A 20,505-nucleotide genomic window follows, 5' to 3' on the forward strand; every position below is an offset into this window, starting at 1 on the left:
GAAAATCTTACAACGTATTTATAAATCGTCTCCATTCGAGTATGGATTTGGCTTTCGTGTAGAACGCTAGAGATGTTTTTTTTTATTGTTATGGCTATCCAACTGTTAGCTTGGATGCATAATATCACCTTGATTATGAGAAACCTTGATTGCTGTACTACGGTGTCCTCTTTCTATTTCTGGTCGAAATCAGTAACTGCTAAAAAAATTTTTTTCCTAAAGAGTAATAATGTACGTGTACTTATGTAAGAAAGTTCGTGGTATTGATATGTTTACTTTAATTAAGTATACATTTTGTATTGTACTTTGCTAACTGATTGAATATAACGGACAGATCTTCCTCTCATAATGTTTAGGTTGAAAGATAAATATATGGGATTGCTATATTATGGATATGTAATAGGCGTCCAGGCTGAACTACACTTCGATAAAGCGGCACGACACGAGAACCCTCTTATGGTGGCCGCCGGTAATTACATTCCCGATCCTGCGGACAGAATATAAAGCAGTCGACGTCACCCCAAATACGCCATTTCCGATCCTCCCGATACACTAACGGTGCTTTTAGGTCCCTCAAGCACTGGTCATCGTTCTCGTCGAACCCGTTGCTTACGACGAAGGGCTCGACCAGTAAATTAACCCTCAGACACAGCCCACTAAGTTTCTTGCCGGATCTTCTCAGCGGGTCGCGCTTCCGATCCGGTGGTAGATTCTGCGAAGCACGGCTCTTGCTAGGGTTCATGTTAGCAACGTCGTCAGGTTTGAGCCCCGTGAATTCACCTACTATAGTTAAGGTTACGCTGAAATTGCCTCTCAAGGCTCTCAGCTTAGGTAGGAAAAAAAAAGCTGAACTTAATAATTTATTAAATCAGTTGTCTTACGAACTGACAAAATATTCACACATTGTTAATTCTTGCGGTAATTGCTTGAATTTTAAGTTAAATCCAGCATAGCTTACAACAAAAGCGTTAGAAAAAGAAACGTATCGATAAATTGTATTGTTGCATAATTTGTAAACAATCTTTAATAAGAATTACAATCATTGTTCGATCGAAACCAATGCATTTCCGCTCGTAATGTTTGGCAAACATATTGCTTAGCCAAAAATACTGTTTCCTTCTGAATTAAAACGTTGTAATCAGTAGACGTTTTTACCACAATGCTTTTGCAACGAGTTGCTTATTTAGGTATCTTTCTGTTTTATATGTTAGTTTTAGTTAACAGTAGTAAGAATTCCGATGAATATAATAAACCAGACAACGGTAGGGGTAGTAAGTCGAAAAAAAGTAAAATGGGTAAGTTTTTTTCCCTATTGTATTAGTAAGTACCTTTACTCATTTCCTTTTACCGAATTGTAACAAACCATACATAATATAACAAATACATATAAATATAAAGATCCGTTGACATGAGAGTCATAAGGTCGAATTTGAATAATCCCGAGTTCTCAAATTATAATTATATATGTAGTTATAGTTGTTCTGTTATACAGTATGTATTGCAAGCTTTTTCGAATTTGAAAAGTGACTACTATCCGATACACGGTACCAAATTTTCGTTCATTCAATAGTTACGAAGTTATGAAAAGTGAAATTATTAAAATGATAAATAAAATAATATTAAAATTAAAATAAAGTCATATTAAAATAAAGCGCAGTAAAAAATAAAAGAACGTCAATTTTGAAGGTATTTTTAATATATAATTAAATGTAAAATTGTAGCTTTTGAAAATATTTTCAGCTCAAAATACAGCAACTGGTACATTTTCGAACATAATCACACAAATTCAGAATTTGCCTACCATGGATCTAGGCAGGAGATTTCGAACCCCGTGCAAAACTGGAAACAAATGTGGGAAGGTGTGTACCGCTATTCGCGTTGTGATGTCTAAAGACTCTGATCTAATGGATCTAGTGCTGAAGTGACACTTAAACAGTCACTGTCAAATTTATGGCGCTAAGATTCTTTTCTGCATTTTCAAGATGAACGTCAACGCTTGTGTCGATTTTGCCTTTGCTTACAGGATTAAAAGAAATTAAATTACTTTTTGATCGGCCGGATTGCCGGCTCCGTTCAAAATATACACGAGATCCCTGTGGATTACGGTATCCATTGTCCAATGAGGGTGGCCGTTTCAACGATAAAATTATGGCGATAAATATTTGGATGCTTTAAAAAATGTCACGACCGAAATTATTACCTACGAGTTCAACGACCAATTAGCTACTGAAAAATAATATTTAAAAAAAAAACACTTTATATCATACTATATTACTGCGATCTCACCCTTTTTTTTCCCTCGCGAATTTATACGTACACTCAATCATATATTATCAATACATATATAATGTTCCGCGTTTGATAATTAGCTTACAATAAGTAAACAATGCACACACGCCATAACTATGAATGTTTTACTTTACTACACGACTGCTTTTTTTGTTCCTTTTAGGTTATCAAAAGGCTGATGGTACCTAAATTGGCCCAATTAGAAAATACAATAATGGGTATAATGAAGGAATTAACTAAAATGCCCCCAGGGTCTCGGCTTCCTGATAAGTTTACTAAAACTGAACCAATTAAGTTGTTGCTGGATCAAAATTACAAGTAAGATTTTATAACTCTATTGAAAAATATTTCGTATGTCAAAACTCACGTCATCTCGGATCCTCCCGATCCACTAACGGTGCTTTTAGGTACTTCAAGCACCGGTCACCGTTCTCGTCGGACCCGTCGCTTGCGACGAAGGGCTCGACGAGTAAATTAACTCTCAGACACAGCCCACTGAGTTTCTCGACGGATCTTCTCAGTGGGTCGCGTTTCCGATCCGCTGGTAGAGTCTGCGAAGCACGGCTCTTGCTAGGGTTCGTGTTAGCAACGTCATCAGGTTTGAGTCCCGTGAGCTCACCTACTAGCCACGGTTACGCTGAAATAGCCTCTAAGGCTATCAGCTTAGGTAGGAAAAAAATATTGTCAAAACTGGTATGATTTCGCGTACTGGTGTGATATGTCTTGTCAATTAATTTCAGAGAAGATGTGTGTATGGACAAGCTGGAGTCTTGCTTGAAAGAAGATAAACGTCGTAAGCGCATTCTGAAGAAGTTGTTCTTTAAGAAGTACAACTCTTTGAGGCAGGATCTGATCGGATATGGCGGCAGAAGATTGTGGGGTGGCGAAGGAAACCTGTTCTACTAAAGATGTTAAAAAATAAATGAATTGAATAAATTGCTTGTCTTTTTTTTGTTAAACTTTGAGACATTGGCAGAGATTAATTATTTGTTAGTAAATTTCAGAACGTAAGCCGCATAGGTGACGATTAATAAAAATATCAAAGAAAAAAAGGCTACTGGTCCCGATAGACCTTAACTGTATACACGTCGTATATCTGAAAATTACAACTTTTTTGAATAAGGACTTTTTTATAACAATTTAGACCGTTTTGAAGAAAATTCTATTAGAAAAACGTTATTACAATACCGAATTGTGAATCTAAATCAATAACGAACTCACTGGAACACACACAAAAAAAAAAAATCATCAAAATCGGTCTAGCCGTTTAGGAGTTCCCTAACATATCGGATCTTCCCTATATACAACACACGGACAGAATAATTTTATTTATTAGATTATTTCCTGTGTACTTAAATCTTATGATAGTTTGAAAAGATCCGGTTATTACCCTTTCGAATTATCCGAGGGCGAGTGATTTCCTCGCAATAGTGCCAGCGAGATTATTATTATTATTTTTTTCCTACCTAAGCTGGTAGCCTGGAGCGGCTATTCCAGCGTAACCGTAACTAGTAGGTGAGCTCGCGGGGCTCAAACCTGACGACGATGCTAACACGAACCCTAGGAAGAGTCGTGCTTCGCAGAATCTACAACTGGATCGGAAACTAATTTACTCGTCGAGCCCTTCGTCGCAAGCGACGGGTTCGACGAGAACGGTGACCGGTGCTTGAAGTACCTAGAAGCACCGTTAGTGGATCGGGAGGAAGTGAGATTAAGAAAATAGGATTATTGTTAGCAAATTCTTGCACCGTGAGCTCGCCTACCCGTCCGCACGTACTTGGAATAAACCCCTAAACTACCAAAGATTAGGTAGGAAAAAAATAATCGCAGAAGGGTTTTTTTTAATCATTTTACTTTCTTCACACTGTTATTTAAAGGGCACTTACCACGATTTTCATATTTAAAGAGTTGCCAATATTTATTTCTTTTTTCCTCTACCTATTCGTCGGTAGTCTAGGGAGCTATTCCTGCTACGTCCTGACGGGTACGTGTGCTCAAGGGCTCAACTTGAGAGAGTTTGCTAACACTAGTCCTAGCAAGAGCAGTGATTCGCAAAATTTACTACAGCATCGGAATCACGACCCACAGAAGATCCGGCGGGAAACTCTTTATTTCTTTCAAATCACACTACTTTCTATTAACAGTTGTAATAATAGTTTATGTTACAAAAGGTGCCAAGGGTCGAAATGTCAAGTTCTGCCCATAAATACAATAATAAATAATTATTAATAAATAATTATGATTAAAATTTAGTATTGAATATTTTAAAATTCGATTTCGAGCACTATAATATAATACCTAATACAAATATAATTTGAATAAAATCTAAATGGAAACGCAAGTAGTTCTTGAGCGTACTTTATTACCTATGTTATTTAAATAAAACGTTTATTCTCTGACCTCATGATATTAGTTAGTTTATTGCCTTTACAAGTTGTTGAGCATTAGGCTCTCCAGGTGTTTATGTAAACGCCTTCTCAACTTTTTTTTTATTTTTTTTATTTTTATTGCTTTGATTGATCTACAACGTAAATGCGCCACCCACCTCGAGATATAAGTTCTAAGATCTCAGTATAGTTACAACGGCTACCCCACCCTTCGAACCGAAACGCATTACTGCTTCACGGCGGAAATAGGCGAGGTGGTGGTACCTACCCCTGCGGACTCCCAAGAAGTCCTACCACCAGTGATTACGCAAATTATAATTTTTGCGGGTTTGATTTTTATTACATGATGTTATTCCTTCACCGTGGAAGTCAATCGTGAACATTTGTTGAGTACGTATTTCATTAGAAAAATTGGTATCCGCCTGCGGGATTCGAACACCGGTGCATCGCTACATACGAATGTACCGGACGTTTTATTCTTTAGGTCACAACGACTTAAACCTATTGTTTCTTTTGGACCGATCTGCCCAAATATTTTGGCAAACTCTCAATTTCTTTTTCTTTACGCGTTTTCGGATTGAATATAATTTTGATGACCCTTCAACAATTTAAAGATTGTGACTGTATAGTTATTTTGAAATCACAAAAAAAATATATTTAAGAGAGATAGAGTGAGCGAAAGTAACATAATGCTTGAACATTCTTAATGGTTGTAGCTGCATCAATTTATTTACGGTTTTAAATTAATGTTTAGTTAAATGTAAACTCATTAATCACGTGTTACTATAAAACACAATAATAATCTCCATTAATATGAACAATACATGCTTTTTGCAAACAAACCCATGTTTTGCAAATAAGCCCGACGAAGGAAGTTGTTGCACGAAGTCTGGAAAATTTACAAAAAGCATTTTATGATTCTAATTACAATTTTCAATTCACGTCCAACCTGTATAATGATTTACGAATAAGCATTTTCATAAAATCATCAGGAAAATTCAAAGAATTTTAATTCGTGTTCTAATCAACTTGTTGTCTTTTTATAATTCTTAATAAGTATAAGTTTTAGAAATGAGTGAAGTTAAATTAACTTTGTTGATTGTTTTGATATTGTTTTTAAGTTTTAGAAGCATTTGGGCGGTCGATGATGGTACGTTTCTAAAGATATTGTTTATTTTATTTTTCACTATAACACGTTTAGATACATACATATATGTATATAAGTATCGGTACATTGTCGTAAATGTTGTCCTTAGTGTTGTGAGTAGGAGGAGCATACGTCTCTTATCTACACCCTACCCATACCGTTCTCGTACTGTGGCATGTTTTCTTTTCAATTATTTTTTATTGCTTAGGTGGCTGGACGATCTCACAGCCCGCCTGGTGTTAAGTGGTTACCGGAGCCCATAGACATGTGCAAGGTAAATGTCACCGCCCACCTTGAGTTATAAGTTCTAAGGTCTTAGTATAGTTACAACGGCTGCCCCACCCTTCAAACCGAAACACATTACTGCTTCGCGGCAGATATAAGCAGGGTTGTGGTACCTACCCGTGCGGACTCATAAGAGGTCCTGCCACCAGTAAAAGAATGTTCTCTGGCCCGAAGTGGTTAATAAAATGATCAAAAAAATGTTTTTAAAACACTTAAAAAATAGCATAAAGGAAATAAAATTAAGGTAGTTTGAATTCAAACAGCGTAGTAGTTATTCAATAATTCTTTTAGTAATTTCCATTCAAGGGTTCTATTGTGAAAAATAACAAATGGACATCTGTTTTTCCCTCCAAAAACATTTCAAGTTGTTAGTCGGTCGTCACCTTAACTCCTGAACGAATTTGAATTTTGTTGTGAAATGTATTTTGTTTTAGGTAGTTATTAGTTATCCAAATATAGTTCGATGTTTAGCTAATCTCTAATAACGAAAGCCATAGTATGATTTTATTTTATTTTGGTTATTATTAATATGAATTATGCGAAATATGTTATTATGCTTCCGTAGCTAATGTGCCTAACATAAAAAACAGCTCAAAATGTGCTAACAAATTTCCAGGACTATTGTTTTCTGTGACTCGAGCACCGCGGTACTTCGGTATCTTGCAAGATCACAGGGGACAGCCCCTCTCTGTGGAAGTCTCAGAGGAATACATGGACCAAGACTATATTGCTACTAATCGGTAAATATGTTAAACACATCGACGGCTCGACGATGTTGAAACAAAATCAATATATTAATACGTGAAGCAAAAACTTTGTACCCTTTTTTACGAAAATTGCTCGGACGGAGGAGTATGAAATTTCTTACACTTATAGAGAATATAGAGAAGGAGTGCACAATGCTAATATTTTTTTTTAAATAATGCTTAATTGATACTTTAAATCAATAAAGAAAACATTACACACACTACCATGTATTTGACACAACACCTACATAAAAATGTACTCTTTGTTTACTGTCAATTGGGAAACTTTTGTTATTGTTTAAATTCTGTGGTCGAATTGAAAATAGATTAATATTGTTGGTCTTTAATATTATTGATTTAAAGTGTAGTTTTGGAGACTACTGTGATTATATTATCGAATTATAATCGTGTTTGACAATAGAACCATATTAATGTTTAAACTTATAATTTCAATTAATTATAGTCGAATCTCGACTACTGCGGGGCCACTAGTTTACCTAAAATCTGTAATTTCCGATGAGGTTTTATAGACGTTTCGCTAACATATTAATGAAAGCGTCTAGCCCATCCGGGTGTAGCTGGAATAGACCTTAGGTTACCAGCGAACAGATAGGGAAAAAAAAGCGGCAATGGTTAATGTTCCGAGATCAGATAGATTGCATTTGGGTTCATGCTATTTCTGCTCCATTCCATAAAGATTCAAGTTAGTCGACGTCATTGACACTAAGCATCAGACGGGCCATGGTCTAATCGACTAAGCTGATAATTATGTAAAATTCCCAATTAGTACCCAATTAATTCAGTTAATGAATGCCCATAAATACATTAAAAAAAAGGTTACTTAACAGTCAATAACATTTTAGGTCTTTTTTTTTCTACCTATACTGATAGCCTTGAGAGGCTATTTCAGCTTCAACTTAGCGTGTAGCCTACTCGGGGCTCAAACCGGAAGTGTTGCTAACACTGGCCCTACTTCGCAGAATCTACCGCCGGATCGGAAACGCGACCCATTGAGAAGATCCGGCGAGAATTTTTATTAACATTCAAGTTAACATTTATATTATAGTAGACGAGAGAGATATTATTGAGTTTGGTTTATGTTAGTTCAAAGGCACACGGGTTTTTGTTTCATTCAATAATAAATTACATTTCAAATAACGTCGACCAGAACGATGCCTTTCCATTATGCAATAAAAACATGGGTTATATAAAATGACTATTATAATGAGTATTATTTAAGGAAGTTGCATTGTAAATTAAGTTACATAAAACTTTGTTTCAGGAAACGGCACAAAATGGACTGGAATAAGTGAGTTTTTTATTATATTTATTTATTAAGTAGTTTAGATTAGTACTAGGGGTTAAAGTATGAAATTGACATAGAACCTTCATGGTTTTAGATTTTTGCGTGAAACTTTTTTCAAATGGTACCTATGATACTTTTGAGGAATGTTTATAATTAAAATTAAAATAATTATAAAATATATTAAAATAGATTATGTAATTAATTAAAGTAATTTTTTAATGCAAAATGCCTATGTAACATGTCGTACAAAAGATTATATCTTCACGATTCAGAAGTCAAAAGCCTGATGATAAAAAACCTAATAATTTGAAAATAGCTTGGCGATTTAATTTCATGCCCGTTTTGTTTAAATCACGGTTTAGTATGGCATCCTAATTTTTTATTTCCTCGATGGTTGAGTTTACCAGAAAAAAAAAAAACGATAATGAATTCTTAATTCAAAACGACTTCTTTCGTACCTACAATATGAACAGTGATTTCGAAACTGGCATAAAGTTAAAACTATTGCCATAAAGAAAAAAAAGGAAAAAAACATTGATTTCTTCTTTTTTTCCAGAAATACTTTAGACATCGATGATTTTGATGACGACGACACGGAAGAAATATTCGACGAAAAAGATAAAGACGTTAAATTACCAAATAAATACAATCTTCAAGCGGGACCAGTGTAGTCGGACATTAATCTAATATTTACTTAGTAATTAAGTTTATTTTATCAATAAATTACTGTTGACTATTGAACGTTTCATTTAGTAGCATCAGTATTATCAGTTTTGTTACATACAACTCTTCAGACACTTCGCCTGAAGTCGCATGCTTTCATCTATCATTATGTTGCTCATGGCTTTTGTACCGCAATTTCTCTTTTTTTTAAATACTCACCTGACTCAGATACATGATACAAGATTAGTTTTTTTTAAATTGCCTTTGTAGATAGACGAGCATACAGCCCACCTGATGGTGAGAGGTTACCGTAACCCATAGACGCCAGCATTGTCAGGGCAGAGCTAAGCTGCTGTCTACCGTTAAGTACTCTCCACAAGCCTCGTTTAAAGAAGGACATGTCATTCAAAAAAGATCTCTGGGAACGCACTGTGGATGAACGCAGTGGTTGTAGATAGTATGGATGAATTCTACTCCGGTGGCGGGCGGTGCGATGGTAAAAACGAGATGATGGGTTCATCTTAAACAATTACTCTGAGCATTCCGGAGAGCAGGCACACTCAAATATCAGTAACAAAGATTAAACTCGAATCCTATCGTGCACAAATTACCTATAAGCTTATGTGTATGTTGTGTAAACTAATTGAAATTATTATGGAAAATTACGTGATTCTAAAACAAACGGCTTAAATCCAATAGTCGGTAATTTTTTAGTTAAAAAAAATAGACGCACTCATGGGTGTTTGTCGTATTTCGATTATATACTATACGCATACGTAATAGTTAATTAATTACTGACTAGATCGTATAGCAGTTGATGTCGCTAGATAGAAGCTTCGATTTGGATATCGAGAAAACATTCGTGTGATGGACAAGTTTGTTACTTCATTTCCGAACGTTTAATATTTATACGTCAGAGATGGTCATTAGTTTGGTAGCTAAACGAAACGCAGCACGATTCCCGAGAGATGGCAGCACGATTGCGGTATCGGAACTCGGCTAACTTCATGCTACGACAGAGCCTAGCCTATGGAGACGCATAGACGCCATTACACACTTACCAACCGGCCTTCTTGAAGAGCGGTGCCTCCGTCCTAAGAACTGTCATACGTTTCGTCTGCTAAGCTCGATCACCCTATTCGCCCCTATGATGTCTGACTATGGTGTTAATAATTGTGGCTTCTTCGACATATATGTGTTTATTTTAACGTTAAATTATAATTTGCGTAATTACTGGTGGTAGGATCTCTTGTGAGTCCGCGCGGGTAGGTACCACCACCCTGCCTATTTCTGCCGTGAAGCAGTAATGCGTTTCGGTTTGAAGGGTGGGGCAGCCGTTGTAACTATACTTGAGATCACCCACTCAAGGTGGGTGGCGCATTTACGTCGTAGATGTCTATGGGCTCCAGCAACCATTTAACACCAGGCGGGCTATGAGCTCGTCCACCCATCTAAGCAATAAATAAATAAAAAAGTCTATAAGTATGTTTATCTATCTCTGATTCCCAAATTTAAACGTAATTCGGTTTGATTCCAGATTGCATGTGATTTGTTAAAAGAAAAAAACATATCAATACGTTTGATTGACTCAATGAAAAAACATTGTAATTGACAACATTGTAATCGCATATAAAAAGTATAAAAAAGATTAACGTAAAACCGTGCTATTGACTACCGCTTGCCATCGTTAATGTCGCTGTACATTTTATCCATGCGTTCTTCCACTGACTGTGGCGGGATGTCCTGAGGGAAGAGTGGCATTCGGGCCATCTCCAGCGACTCTTCCGAGTAGTCAGCCGTCTCATCGGAGTAAAGCTCCGCTAGATGCTCTTGGTAGATTTTCTCGCACTCACGAGGGTGCTCGCTGCTGATCGTGCTTGGGTGGTATCCGATAGCTTCGATCGGCCCGACGGTCAGATAGGGAACTGAAGTTGTCACCTCGAAATGTTTGCCTGAAGAAAATGAACGAATTACACCAATTATATTTTGAGAGGAAAACGGAGCGTATAGAAAAAAAATCATACATGGTTGAACTGTGAAGTAAAGAGTTACTCGTTAACGTTTAGCGTTCGTAGCTTAATGGGTGAGCTACACACAGTTATTTAAGGGCTATGTCATATTTTTTAAGAATATTGATACTTTTGAAACTATTTAAAGCAAGTAGGAGCATCATTTTGTTTTTTAAACTAAAAGGATCAAATCATGATTTTGATATTTTTTTTTTGCCAAGCGCCATGGTCGGGGGTAGACTGAAAACTGCGGGTGGGATGTTGGGAGATAAATCGTGTATGTTCTTTCTAGTTCGTTATTTGTTGTGGCCGCTTTAAGTCGATGGTTCACCCGGACAATTATATGCATGATTATATATTATCCACACCTGTCCTAAGCTGTCTAAGCTGAACGTGGTAAAATAAATGATGGGCAAAAGGCTCAGTAGTGTGGATTGGGAGAGGCCTATTTCCAGCAGTGGACGACTGTGGGCTGATGATGATGATAATGATGATGATAATGATGATGATGAGTGTAGAGAGGAAAGTTTAAAGCGATTTGTGACAAGTAATAATATTGTAAAGTTGCGTAGCTACTGAGTATGAAGTGAGTTCACCTGGTACCAAAACCAGCTTAAGAACTTCGATGGGCGGACCTCGTGACGTGGGGTTAAAGTTTAAATTGCCTTGGTGAAACAAAAGCATACTGCAGACCAGCGCCCCAACCAAGCCTGTGTACTAAACTCTGACAGTGAATGAAGATAATATTAGATTTCATTTTACTCACGATCGATGTGGTCCGGTATAATAACAGTAGCCACAGTTTTAGATACGTGATCGTCATAATATTCTCCGAAAAACTCTACTTTTGCTCCTTCGTCGACTTCCTTGGCTTTAGGCTTGTCTCCGCAGTCTTCGAAGTGTCGTCTCCCGGAGGGGCTGTGAGTGTGCGGTCTCAAGGGAGGTGGGATTTCGGTCAGAGGCACGAATACCTTGGCGAAATCAGGCCCTACAGGTTTAACTTTGATTAGCCTGTCAGAAAAACAAATGAGAATACTTATTATTTGAATTGCCGTTTTTATGCAAATGTTTCCAATACTGATCGTTACTGGCTTTACTGGTCGTTAGTGAGCACGTTAAGTATTCGTAGCATTCGATAGTTTTCAAAACGTTGGAAATAAACTTATGAGGAATATAAAACGCGTACTTAAGCCGTAAAAGTGGTTTTGTGTCAACAGCTCGTAGAAACCCTAGAAAGCACTATGTTTATGAGATTACGTAAGTTTGATTCCGAACCTAGCTTTAGGAAGTACTCTTGTGACGTCACTTGGCCTCTAGTTTGTTCAAAATATAAAATTGTTGTATCTGAGACGCAGCGTAGTAAATGTATTGTCAGACTGCCAGAGTAAATATTACAAGTTTGATCTTCCTTTTAGTTTGTTTGTCTAGTTAGGACAGAATTTATGAGTATCGGATATTTGTTTAATTGGTAACTCTGAAATTTTGTAGGCTTATGTTCAGCTGTAGTTCGGAACAATTAATAACTTAGTAAAGTGAGTACGGCAATTGTAACCCACAGACACAGCCCACTGAGTTTCTCACCGGATCTTCTCAGTGGGTCGCGTTTCCGATCCGGTGGTAGATTCTGCGACGCACTGCTCTTACTAGGACCAGTATTAGCAACACTCCGACTTGAACCCCGTGACCTCACCATCATGTTAGGGCGAAGCTGAACCTCTCAAGACTATCAGCATAGGTAGGAAAAAAAAAAACTACCATTGGTACATGGCAATTCTATTATATCTTGTTGTCATCAAAACACGGACACTTGTGGAATAATACCCTGCTAAAAATACTGTCTGTATGCTTCTATACGTTGTGCACTAGAGAGGTTTGAGGAGTACGGAGAATGGACGCCACTGTGTATCCACCGGCATTATTCGAAAATATAAGGTTAAGTTGTCATGGCCTATCACACAGACGCAGAGTTTCTCGCCAGATCTTCTCAGTGGGTCGCGTTTCCGATACGGTGGTAGATTCTACGAAGCACTATTCTTGCTAGGGCCAGTATTAACAACACCTCCAGTTTGAGCCCAGAGAACTCACTTACACGCTAGGGTAAAGCTGATATAGCCTCTCAAGGCTATCAGTATAGTTATGAAATACGTAAGACCTAACGAATTCCACAATTAAGGAGTAACATTGTGTAATCAGAGCAGAAAATATAAAGTTACATAAATACTGGAGGTTTTGTGAGCCCCTACGGGTCCACCATGATCCTACTAGCTATTTATGCCGCAAAACAGTGATGCATTCCGCTCTGAAGCATAAAATTCAGATCCCATGTTTCAAAATGATTGGCGGTGTTCATTTTGTGTTGTCTGCGAGATCGTATGACAGTCAAACTACCATGTTTGGCTGAAGTGGACGTATAGTAGCTAAGGTCACAGAGAACAGACAGGGGTTTTATATGAAACGGTTATTAAAAAACATGGTTACTTACTTGTTCATGATACCACCATTTCGTATTTCAGCCTTAACGCACAAAGCATGTAAAATTAAAACGTATTTAATTACATATATTATACGTGAATCCATGTTTGCGAACATTTCATAGCATACTTCGACAGTGCCTTATATCGACGAAGACGTCAATTCGCTAGAGATTAATCCTTTTATAGGTTAAATTACAATGAAACTTCAAGTTATCTGAACAATGGAACAGGTGCGATGTTACTTTTTGTTTTAACTTGCCTGTGGATTACGAATTTATGTTTTCAATTAGCTAGTTGCTTCTTGACTCGGCTCTGACGGAGTGCGTTTAATATATTGGGTCAAGATACGGTCAATGTGGTCTGGGTACTTGGAGATGCTAGTAATGAGGCACGAGTGCTGATGAGTTACCAACAACAGTCTTTGGTAGCGCTTTCTAGGATGCGCGCGGTCAAAATAGAATAGGTACATAAGTAATTGGGTAATTGACACGGCTGAAGCCGGCGCCTCGTAACAATGCTGCGCCCGTGTGCAAGCCCTGCATCATAGCTAAAGCCACCTCTGGGACTATGGGACTGGTCTGGGACTAGAATGGAGTGATATTTTTAGTTAAGACACGCCAAATGTGAAATTAACAAAAACAAAGTCAAGGACCATTCGAGCCTGTTGAAGATGAAGTAATACTATTCTTTTATTATTTTTTATTATTGCTTAAATGGGTGGACGAGCTCACAGCCCACCTGGTGTTAAGTTGTTACTGGAGCCCATAGAAATCCACAACGTAAATGCGCCACCCACCTTGAGATACAAGTTCTAAGGTCTCAAGTATAGTTACAACGGCTGCCCCACCCTTCAAACCGCAACGCATTACTGCTTCACGGCAGAAATAGGCTAGGCGGTGGTACCTACCCGCGCGGACTCACAAGAGGTCCTACCACCAGTAAAAATCGAAGTCTAAACCGAATCCATAAGGCCGTAGTGCCACAGAGTCGTCTTTCTTAAGGGTATACGTGAATAATTAATTACCAAGATCCAATTTATATACAAATAAAAGTCATGTGTCTATATTCCCTGTATTTGATTCGATTTTGATGAATATTTCAGGAATTCTCTAGATTGGAGTTTCTAAACTGGAGCCTCTAATCTAGGTGACCCTGTAACTTGACACCGATAAGATCAAAGTCATAACAAACTCGGTCATCAAGACCAAGGTTTGGAATTCGGAAGCCCATTTTAATCACCAGTGTGTTTGAGAAAAGAGTTCGCAGTTCAATAGACTTTATATTAAATTTTATTTTCTTTAAAATCTGTATTGAACTAAAACATTCTAGATTTCTTTTTCTTGTAGACAACAGGGTCCAGGTGCCAGGTTTGGTTCCCGCCGCAGGAGACCAGCGTGTAACATCCTCCTATCACGATCGGTGGATCGGTGTCCGGAACACAGATGTTGTCTTGGCAGAACGTCGCCGTGCCTGGAATTATTTTTTAAGAACTCATTAACAGCAACAGTGGCATGGATAATAGCATGTGGGCATGGTAAAGTCGCTGCACGCCCTCGAAGTGACTAAAGCCTTGATTAAGAAGGTCATATCGGTCGGGAAATAGTGAGATCAGTCCAGTGTGCTTAGTGCCAGTTTTTTAACGTTCTCTATTGAAAATGTAAAAGTTAACTTAAATTTAAATGCAGTTGGAACAGCGCCCCTAGCGGCAAATGTAGGCAAAAGTTTCAACTCCATACAAATTTGAGTTAACTTTCACGCAATCGAGAACTTTAGAAAACTCGTTCTAGGCACACAGAGCTGGATGATACGTGGTAACAGCGGCTGTAGAGACGCGCTGTGTATGGGATTTTCACTTTAGCGATAGTCGCGGACGAGGAATGTTTTATTTTTTCTGTGATCATTAAATTATTTTTGACATTTCGAATACTCTACAGTTTTCGTGGCCGTCGACGGATTTTAGTCTGGACTACTTCTATGCTTTGTTGTTTAAGCGCGAAATTAAACAGTAATGGGGTTTGAGATTTAAACAGAGCCTTTAAAGAAAATAACGTATCCTCACCAACATAACCAGTGGGCCGTGCTTGCCGTTTATTCTTAACATAGTCTACCACAGCCTTGGCGAGCGCGTAGAAGTGCTTGCTAGCTTTATAACGCATCTTGGCCAAGGCTGCGTCGCAGTCGGTTTTATCAGCGCGACAATGGTATACCAGGTTTCGGGTGTTGGCTTTGATCATCTCTTCGCGTAGTACTTGGTATTTCGTGTCCGTGTACAGCATTTGAGCGAAACGTACGTTCACTGCGAGTTAATAAAAAGAAAGATTGAGAATGCCGACGCTAATAATATATACGTCTTTTTCGGAGTAGAGTTCATCCATACTACCTGGAGCCATTGCGGTCATTCACGGTGCGTTTCCAGAGGTCTTTTTTGCCACGTACCATCCGGCTATGGAATGAGCTCCCCTCCACGGTGTTTTCCGAGCGCTATGACATGTCCTTCTTCAAACGAGGCTTGTGCAGAGTATCAAGCGGTAGGCAGCAGCTTGGCTCTGCCCCTGGCATTGCTGAAGTCCATGGGCGACGGTAACCATTCACCATCAGGTGGGTCGTATGCTCATCTGCCTACAAGGGAAAATTTTTTTTTTTTTTAAAAAGCAACTAAAAGGACAATGCCCATTTTCTATGGGCGTTTGGGCCCCTAAAAAAAGTTGTCCTGTCATGATCGTTTTAACTTAATTTGATAGACAAAGAAATATCGTTTCATATTCAGAAAACGATTTTTATATTCTCACCCAGGTTTAAGAGAAATCTGTTTTTTTCTGCAGCTAAAATTAAGTTGTTAATTGTTTTCTTCGAAATCAATAATCGCTCTCATAATTATTTACAGTATTAAATAAGTTAATTGTGGTTAATGTTGCTAGAAATAAGCCCTTACGTACATTTTATTATTATTATATCCTCATAATAATAATAAAATGAAATGAAAATCCGGACGCCGGCAACGATATTGTTGTTGTTGTTTTTAAATTCACCAATAAGCAGGCAAAGAGCGTAGCCTATACAGCCTAGTCTGTCTAAGTTATATATTTTTTATGTCAATAAAAAGCCGGTGTATCTCTTTTTATTGCTTTTTGGGAGTTTTGACGTCAACTTGACGAATACCACATTGACTTAAGTATGAGCTTACGCAGACCTTTTATACACAATATTACAAATACAAATAATACAAATTACACAATAAACTATTAAAAAAACATTAAAATAAAAATTCAAGTGACGCTTCACTCGGGTTGCTGCCAAAACTCTCTGATCATATATAATAAGAATAGAGTAATGGTAGGCCATTGATATTTTTACTAATGGAATCATTAATATCTAAAAATATTAAATAATTCATGGTTTTAAGTAATAATTATTATTACAATAAATATTTAATTGAACAAAAATAAACTAAGAAGCCTGTGAATAATAAGCATTAGCAAATTTTTTTTAATTTGTTGTTCAGGTCACAAACAACTCTTTCGTTTGACAGCATATAGGTTTGCTATAAGGCTGTATGGGCTAAGCCCTTTGCCTATTGGCGAATTTAAAAACTATGGCATGGATAGTTTTGGGATGTTATCAATTAAGTAATTTATTTTTTTGGAAAACAATGCCAGGTTGAAAGAAATGTTGATACATAAACTAAACAACGTGAAAAAATAAGGCATAGTTTTTCAAGTACAAATAGTTTTGACATAAAGTTGGCCCACTTTTGGGCATTGTCCTTTCGCGCCAAAAATGTATATTCATTAAACATTTTATCTGTGCTTCTTCCAATTCGATTTTTTTTTCATTACTATGGGTAGGCAAAACAGTAACCACGACGGTGATAAGTGGTTACTACAGCTTGTGGACATTTCTACGTGAATGTCACCACCGAAATTGAAACACGAGGATGAAGACTTCATTGTACTTTAGTCTATAACATTTAATTCACCGCTCAAACCAGAACATAAAACTGCTTCGTGATGGTAATGATACTACTACACGTGCCCCCTTCCGCTAAATAATATTAATTATAACTTAGATCCAATTACAGTGGATTTGGTATTTGCCGCAAAAATACATCATATTAATACGCTTTTATTAACTTCAGACGTAGGTATGTATGTTTGTAACGGAATCTTTGAACATGATTTTGACCCCCTTCAAAACGTCGGATTAACTCGAAATTTGGTATACTTATTAAGGGCCGATGACAATTTAATATTTAAAAAAAAGATTGAAAAAAATAATTTGAAATACATATTGAAATACAACTAAAAAATTAAAAATAAATAATAGTGTAAAAAAACTTAACAAAATACGCTTTTATAGAAAATGTAACTAAAAAAATAGGAAATAAATTTTAATAAATTTGATTTTTAATGATTTAATTTAAATATATGTATTAAATATATAATTTAATTTAATTTAATAATTTGATTTTTTATGAATTCATGATTTTAATGAATTTGGGGTGCATGGTATCAGTACCTAGCTATAAATATTTTATGAATAGATAGGAGTAGAAGGGTTATTTTGATAATATCCTGAAAAGCACCCCACGCTTTTTTACAATAAAATCATTTTTTCTTACACTATTTTTAAATCAAATTTATTAAAATTTATTTCATATTTTTTTAGTTACATTTTCTATAAAAGCGTATTTTGTTAAGTTTTTTTACACTATTATTTATTTTTAATTTTTTAGTTGATATTCAATATTTCAAATTATTTTTTTCATAGGCACAGACGCATAGCTCTATACGAATGCATCGGACGTCTTATCTTTTAGGCCACGACGTCTACAATCTGTCAATTGTCTAATTTTAATGAATCAGTGAAAATATAAATTTAAATGTTTTTTTAAATTCCCGCGCTGTTAAATAAACTGCCCACACAGTAGACCCGTGTCTATATTAAGTAAGCTCCCTTATTCGTTGGTAATTGTAATTTATATGTAATTTTTTTAATATTTTGTTTACAACGGTTAGACCGCGAACACGGTGCTCATTTGAAAGTCTGCCGTAATTGATTTCAATCGTTTATCGGTAATTATGTATATCACGTAACCGTGAGAAAGCTACTTAATATTTGTTCTAACAAACACTAAAACAAACTTTACGGTCAATCAATATTGTTGTTGTTTTACTGCGAGGCATTAAACATCATTCCTAGGGTGATGTCGTTACAACCGCCATTGTAATGAATACCATTGAAATACTATTATAAATTAATTGAGCGCTCGCCTGAGTGCTCAATTTACTTAATGTTCAATTGTCTATGGCGTTTCGTTCTTCTCTTTTTAGAATGGTAATCGGTTTCTTGGGATGTCAGTGACGAGAGTTTATAAAATGCTCAATTAATATTAAGTAGGTACATAATATATCTATGCCCCGAATATCACACACGATCATCTGGCACTTAAGAAACTGATTTACGTGTTATAATATACGTGCAAACTTATAATTTATACGTTTAATATACATAGGTCCAATAATAAATACACCATTTACTGGTGGTAGGACCTCTTGTGAGTCCGCACGGGTAGGTATCACCACCCTGCCTATTTCTGCCGTGAAGCAGTAATCGTTTCGGTTCGATACTTTAGGTCATATTTTGGAGTACTGTAATCGCTAATTCGCGCATGTAATCGCAAATTTGGAGTGATTTTTTAAAGACTTAATCTAAATTGGCGGCGTAATTAATGCCAGTCACAAATCAACGTAGCGAACATTATTAACTAATTTATTAAAACAAATTAAGTTTTATTAAGGCATATAAAAGTATAGTCAGTTTTTTTATTTTTTATTGCTTAGATGGGTGGACGAGCTCACAGCCCACCTGATGTTAAGTGGTTACTGGAGCCCATAGACATTTACAACGTAAATGCGCCACCCACCTTGAGATATAAGTTCTAAGATCACAGTATAGTTTTACCCTTCAAACCGAAACGCATTACTGCTTCACGGCAGAAATAGACAGGGCGGTGGTACCTACCCGCTCGGACTCAGAAGAGGTCCTACCACCAGTAATAGACTGACATTAAAACTTCATTTTGGAAAAAAGTATCACACTATTCTTGGGCAAGCTATTTAAAAGAATAACTAACTTATTTGGCAGAGATTTCAAAATGGTGAAAGACTTGACAATTTTCTCCTTAATAAATGTGCTATTTTGTATATTTTGCAAAGTAAGCTTATTTCGAACAACCCGATTTTTGCGATTTTTTGTAATTATGCATTTATTACGGCATGTCGTTCGCAGTTTTGTACAAACTACTTTCTATTCTTAGGTATATTAATTTGAGAAATAAATACTGAAAAAATCTTGCATTTATCACATTTGGACTCGTTAAAGTATGATATTGCTATTTATAATCTTTGTAACATTACAATAAAAATGCGTGAATTACTATTTGGTGTAATTTTACTTTTATGTTAGACATTAGCAACGTTAGAGGTACAGCCAAACCTCTGTCAATCCCATTTAAGGTCGGACAATTTATTAAAATCTACTAATAAACGGCAGTCTGGTGTAGTGGTAGGTGACATGGTCACTACACAAGGGGGTCGCGGGTTCGAATCCCGCCAAGGGAAGATATTTGTATGATAAATATAAATGTCTTTTCCAGGGTTATGGATGTATATTAAATATATGTATGTGTATAATAAAAATCTTACATTTGTATCCGTTATCTGGTACCTGTAACACAAGTTCTTTACGAACTTATCACGGGACCAGTTAACGTGGCGTGATTGTTAGTAAATATTTATTTATTATTATTATTATTATTAAAATCACTCACATCCAGCCCCAACAATGTATCCATCACTGAAACCCGTACAATAAATTAACAAAAAACTTAATATTACATTCATTTCACGTGGCTAGCTTGTTAAAACTCTAAGTTGCCAAGCTGATATACAAAATGGTCATTTCCTAGTCGTTGTAACTTAGTTTTCATTGCCCAATTAATTTAGTTCTTGATTGCTAGTTAATGGCCGATAAAAGTCGGCGGTTTGTGCTTCTAATTGGCGTTTTGGTGATAGCACTCAAAAGGATCTGTTCTGTGTTTCAGTTGGAATCGCATGTGTGTGATTTTGTGGTTATTGTACAGTTACATACACAAGTGGTTAACCAATTTTTTTTATGTAAAGTAGCCAATCCCACCGTAC

General features: G+C 36.5%; 4 protein-coding genes across 4 annotated transcripts; 2 read left to right on the forward strand and 2 right to left on the reverse strand.

Moving 5' to 3' along the window:
• Positions 1 to 872: 872 nt before the first annotated feature.
• On the forward strand, positions 873 to 3,226 carry LOC114241424 (uncharacterized). Its single transcript, XM_028172258.2, has 4 exons — positions 873 to 1,295; positions 1,741 to 1,859; positions 2,453 to 2,607; positions 3,030 to 3,226. The coding sequence occupies exons 1-4, from the start codon at positions 1,160 to 1,162 to the stop codon at positions 3,193 to 3,195; spliced, it is 576 nt and encodes a 191-aa protein (XP_028028059.2). The 5' UTR covers positions 873 to 1,159; the 3' UTR covers positions 3,196 to 3,226.
• A 2,521-nt stretch (positions 3,227 to 5,747) lies between these two features.
• LOC114241308 (uncharacterized) lies at positions 5,748 to 8,831 on the forward strand. The gene is made up of 4 exons (XM_028172094.2): positions 5,748 to 5,826; positions 6,725 to 6,848; positions 8,137 to 8,163; positions 8,717 to 8,831. Exons 1-4 carry the CDS (start codon positions 5,748 to 5,750, stop codon positions 8,829 to 8,831), a joined length of 345 nt encoding a protein of 114 aa, XP_028027895.2.
• A 1,636-nt stretch (positions 8,832 to 10,467) lies between these two features.
• On the reverse strand, positions 10,468 to 13,433 carry LOC114241292 (uncharacterized). The gene is made up of 3 exons (XM_028172077.2): positions 13,315 to 13,433; positions 11,599 to 11,843; positions 10,468 to 10,775 (listed from the first exon to the last, which is right to left on the reverse strand). The coding sequence occupies exons 1-3, from the start codon at positions 13,419 to 13,421 to the stop codon at positions 10,495 to 10,497; spliced, it is 633 nt and encodes a 210-aa protein (XP_028027878.2). The 5' UTR covers positions 13,422 to 13,433; the 3' UTR covers positions 10,468 to 10,494.
• A 1,188-nt stretch (positions 13,434 to 14,621) lies between these two features.
• On the reverse strand, positions 14,622 to 15,582 carry LOC114241408 (uncharacterized). The gene is made up of 2 exons (XM_028172236.2): positions 15,366 to 15,582; positions 14,622 to 14,776 (listed from the first exon to the last, which is right to left on the reverse strand). The coding sequence occupies exons 1-2, from the start codon at positions 15,580 to 15,582 to the stop codon at positions 14,622 to 14,624; spliced, it is 372 nt and encodes a 123-aa protein (XP_028028037.2).
• Between the last annotated feature and the right edge of the window lie 4,923 nt (positions 15,583 to 20,505).

This window comes from Bombyx mandarina, chromosome 17 (assembly GCF_030267445.1).
Source record: "Bombyx mandarina strain Sakado chromosome 17, ASM3026744v2".
Taxonomy (NCBI): domain Eukaryota; kingdom Metazoa; phylum Arthropoda; class Insecta; order Lepidoptera; family Bombycidae; genus Bombyx; species Bombyx mandarina.

Bases quoted from the DNA above. Each gene is read 5' to 3' on its own strand.
- LOC114241424 (XM_028172258.2), top strand. From the start codon at position 1,160: ATGCTTTTGCAACGAGTTGCTTATTTAGGTATCTTTCTGTTTTATATG. The intron at 1,860-2,452 runs GTGTGTACCGCT...TGTTCCTTTTAG, and splicing joins CTGGAAACAAATGTGGGAAG to GTTATCAAAAGGCTGATGGT. The intron at 2,608-3,029 runs GTAAGATTTTAT...AATTAATTTCAG, and splicing joins TTGCTGGATCAAAATTACAA to AGAAGATGTGTGTATGGACA.
- LOC114241308 (XM_028172094.2), top strand. From the start codon at position 5,748: ATGAGTGAAGTTAAATTAACTTTGTTGATTGTTTTGATATTGTTTTTA. The intron at 6,849-8,136 runs GTAAATATGTTA...ACTTTGTTTCAG, and splicing joins GACTATATTGCTACTAATCG to GAAACGGCACAAAATGGACT. The intron at 8,164-8,716 runs GTGAGTTTTTTA...CTTTTTTTCCAG, and splicing joins CACAAAATGGACTGGAATAA to AAATACTTTAGACATCGATG.
- LOC114241292 (XM_028172077.2), bottom strand. From the start codon at position 13,421: ATGTTCGCAAACATGGATTCACGTATAATATATGTAATTAAATACGTT. The intron at 11,844-13,314 runs GTAAGTAACCAT...TTTTTCTGACAG, and splicing joins AATGGTGGTATCATGAACAA to GCTAATCAAAGTTAAACCTG. The intron at 10,776-11,598 runs GTGAGTAAAATG...CATTTTCTTCAG, and splicing joins TATACCGGACCACATCGATC to GCAAACATTTCGAGGTGACA.
- LOC114241408 (XM_028172236.2), bottom strand. From the start codon at position 15,582: ATGCTGTACACGGACACGAAATACCAAGTACTACGCGAAGAGATGATC. The intron at 14,777-15,365 runs GTGAGGATACGT...AAATAATTCCAG, and splicing joins ACGGCCCACTGGTTATGTTG to GCACGGCGACGTTCTGCCAA.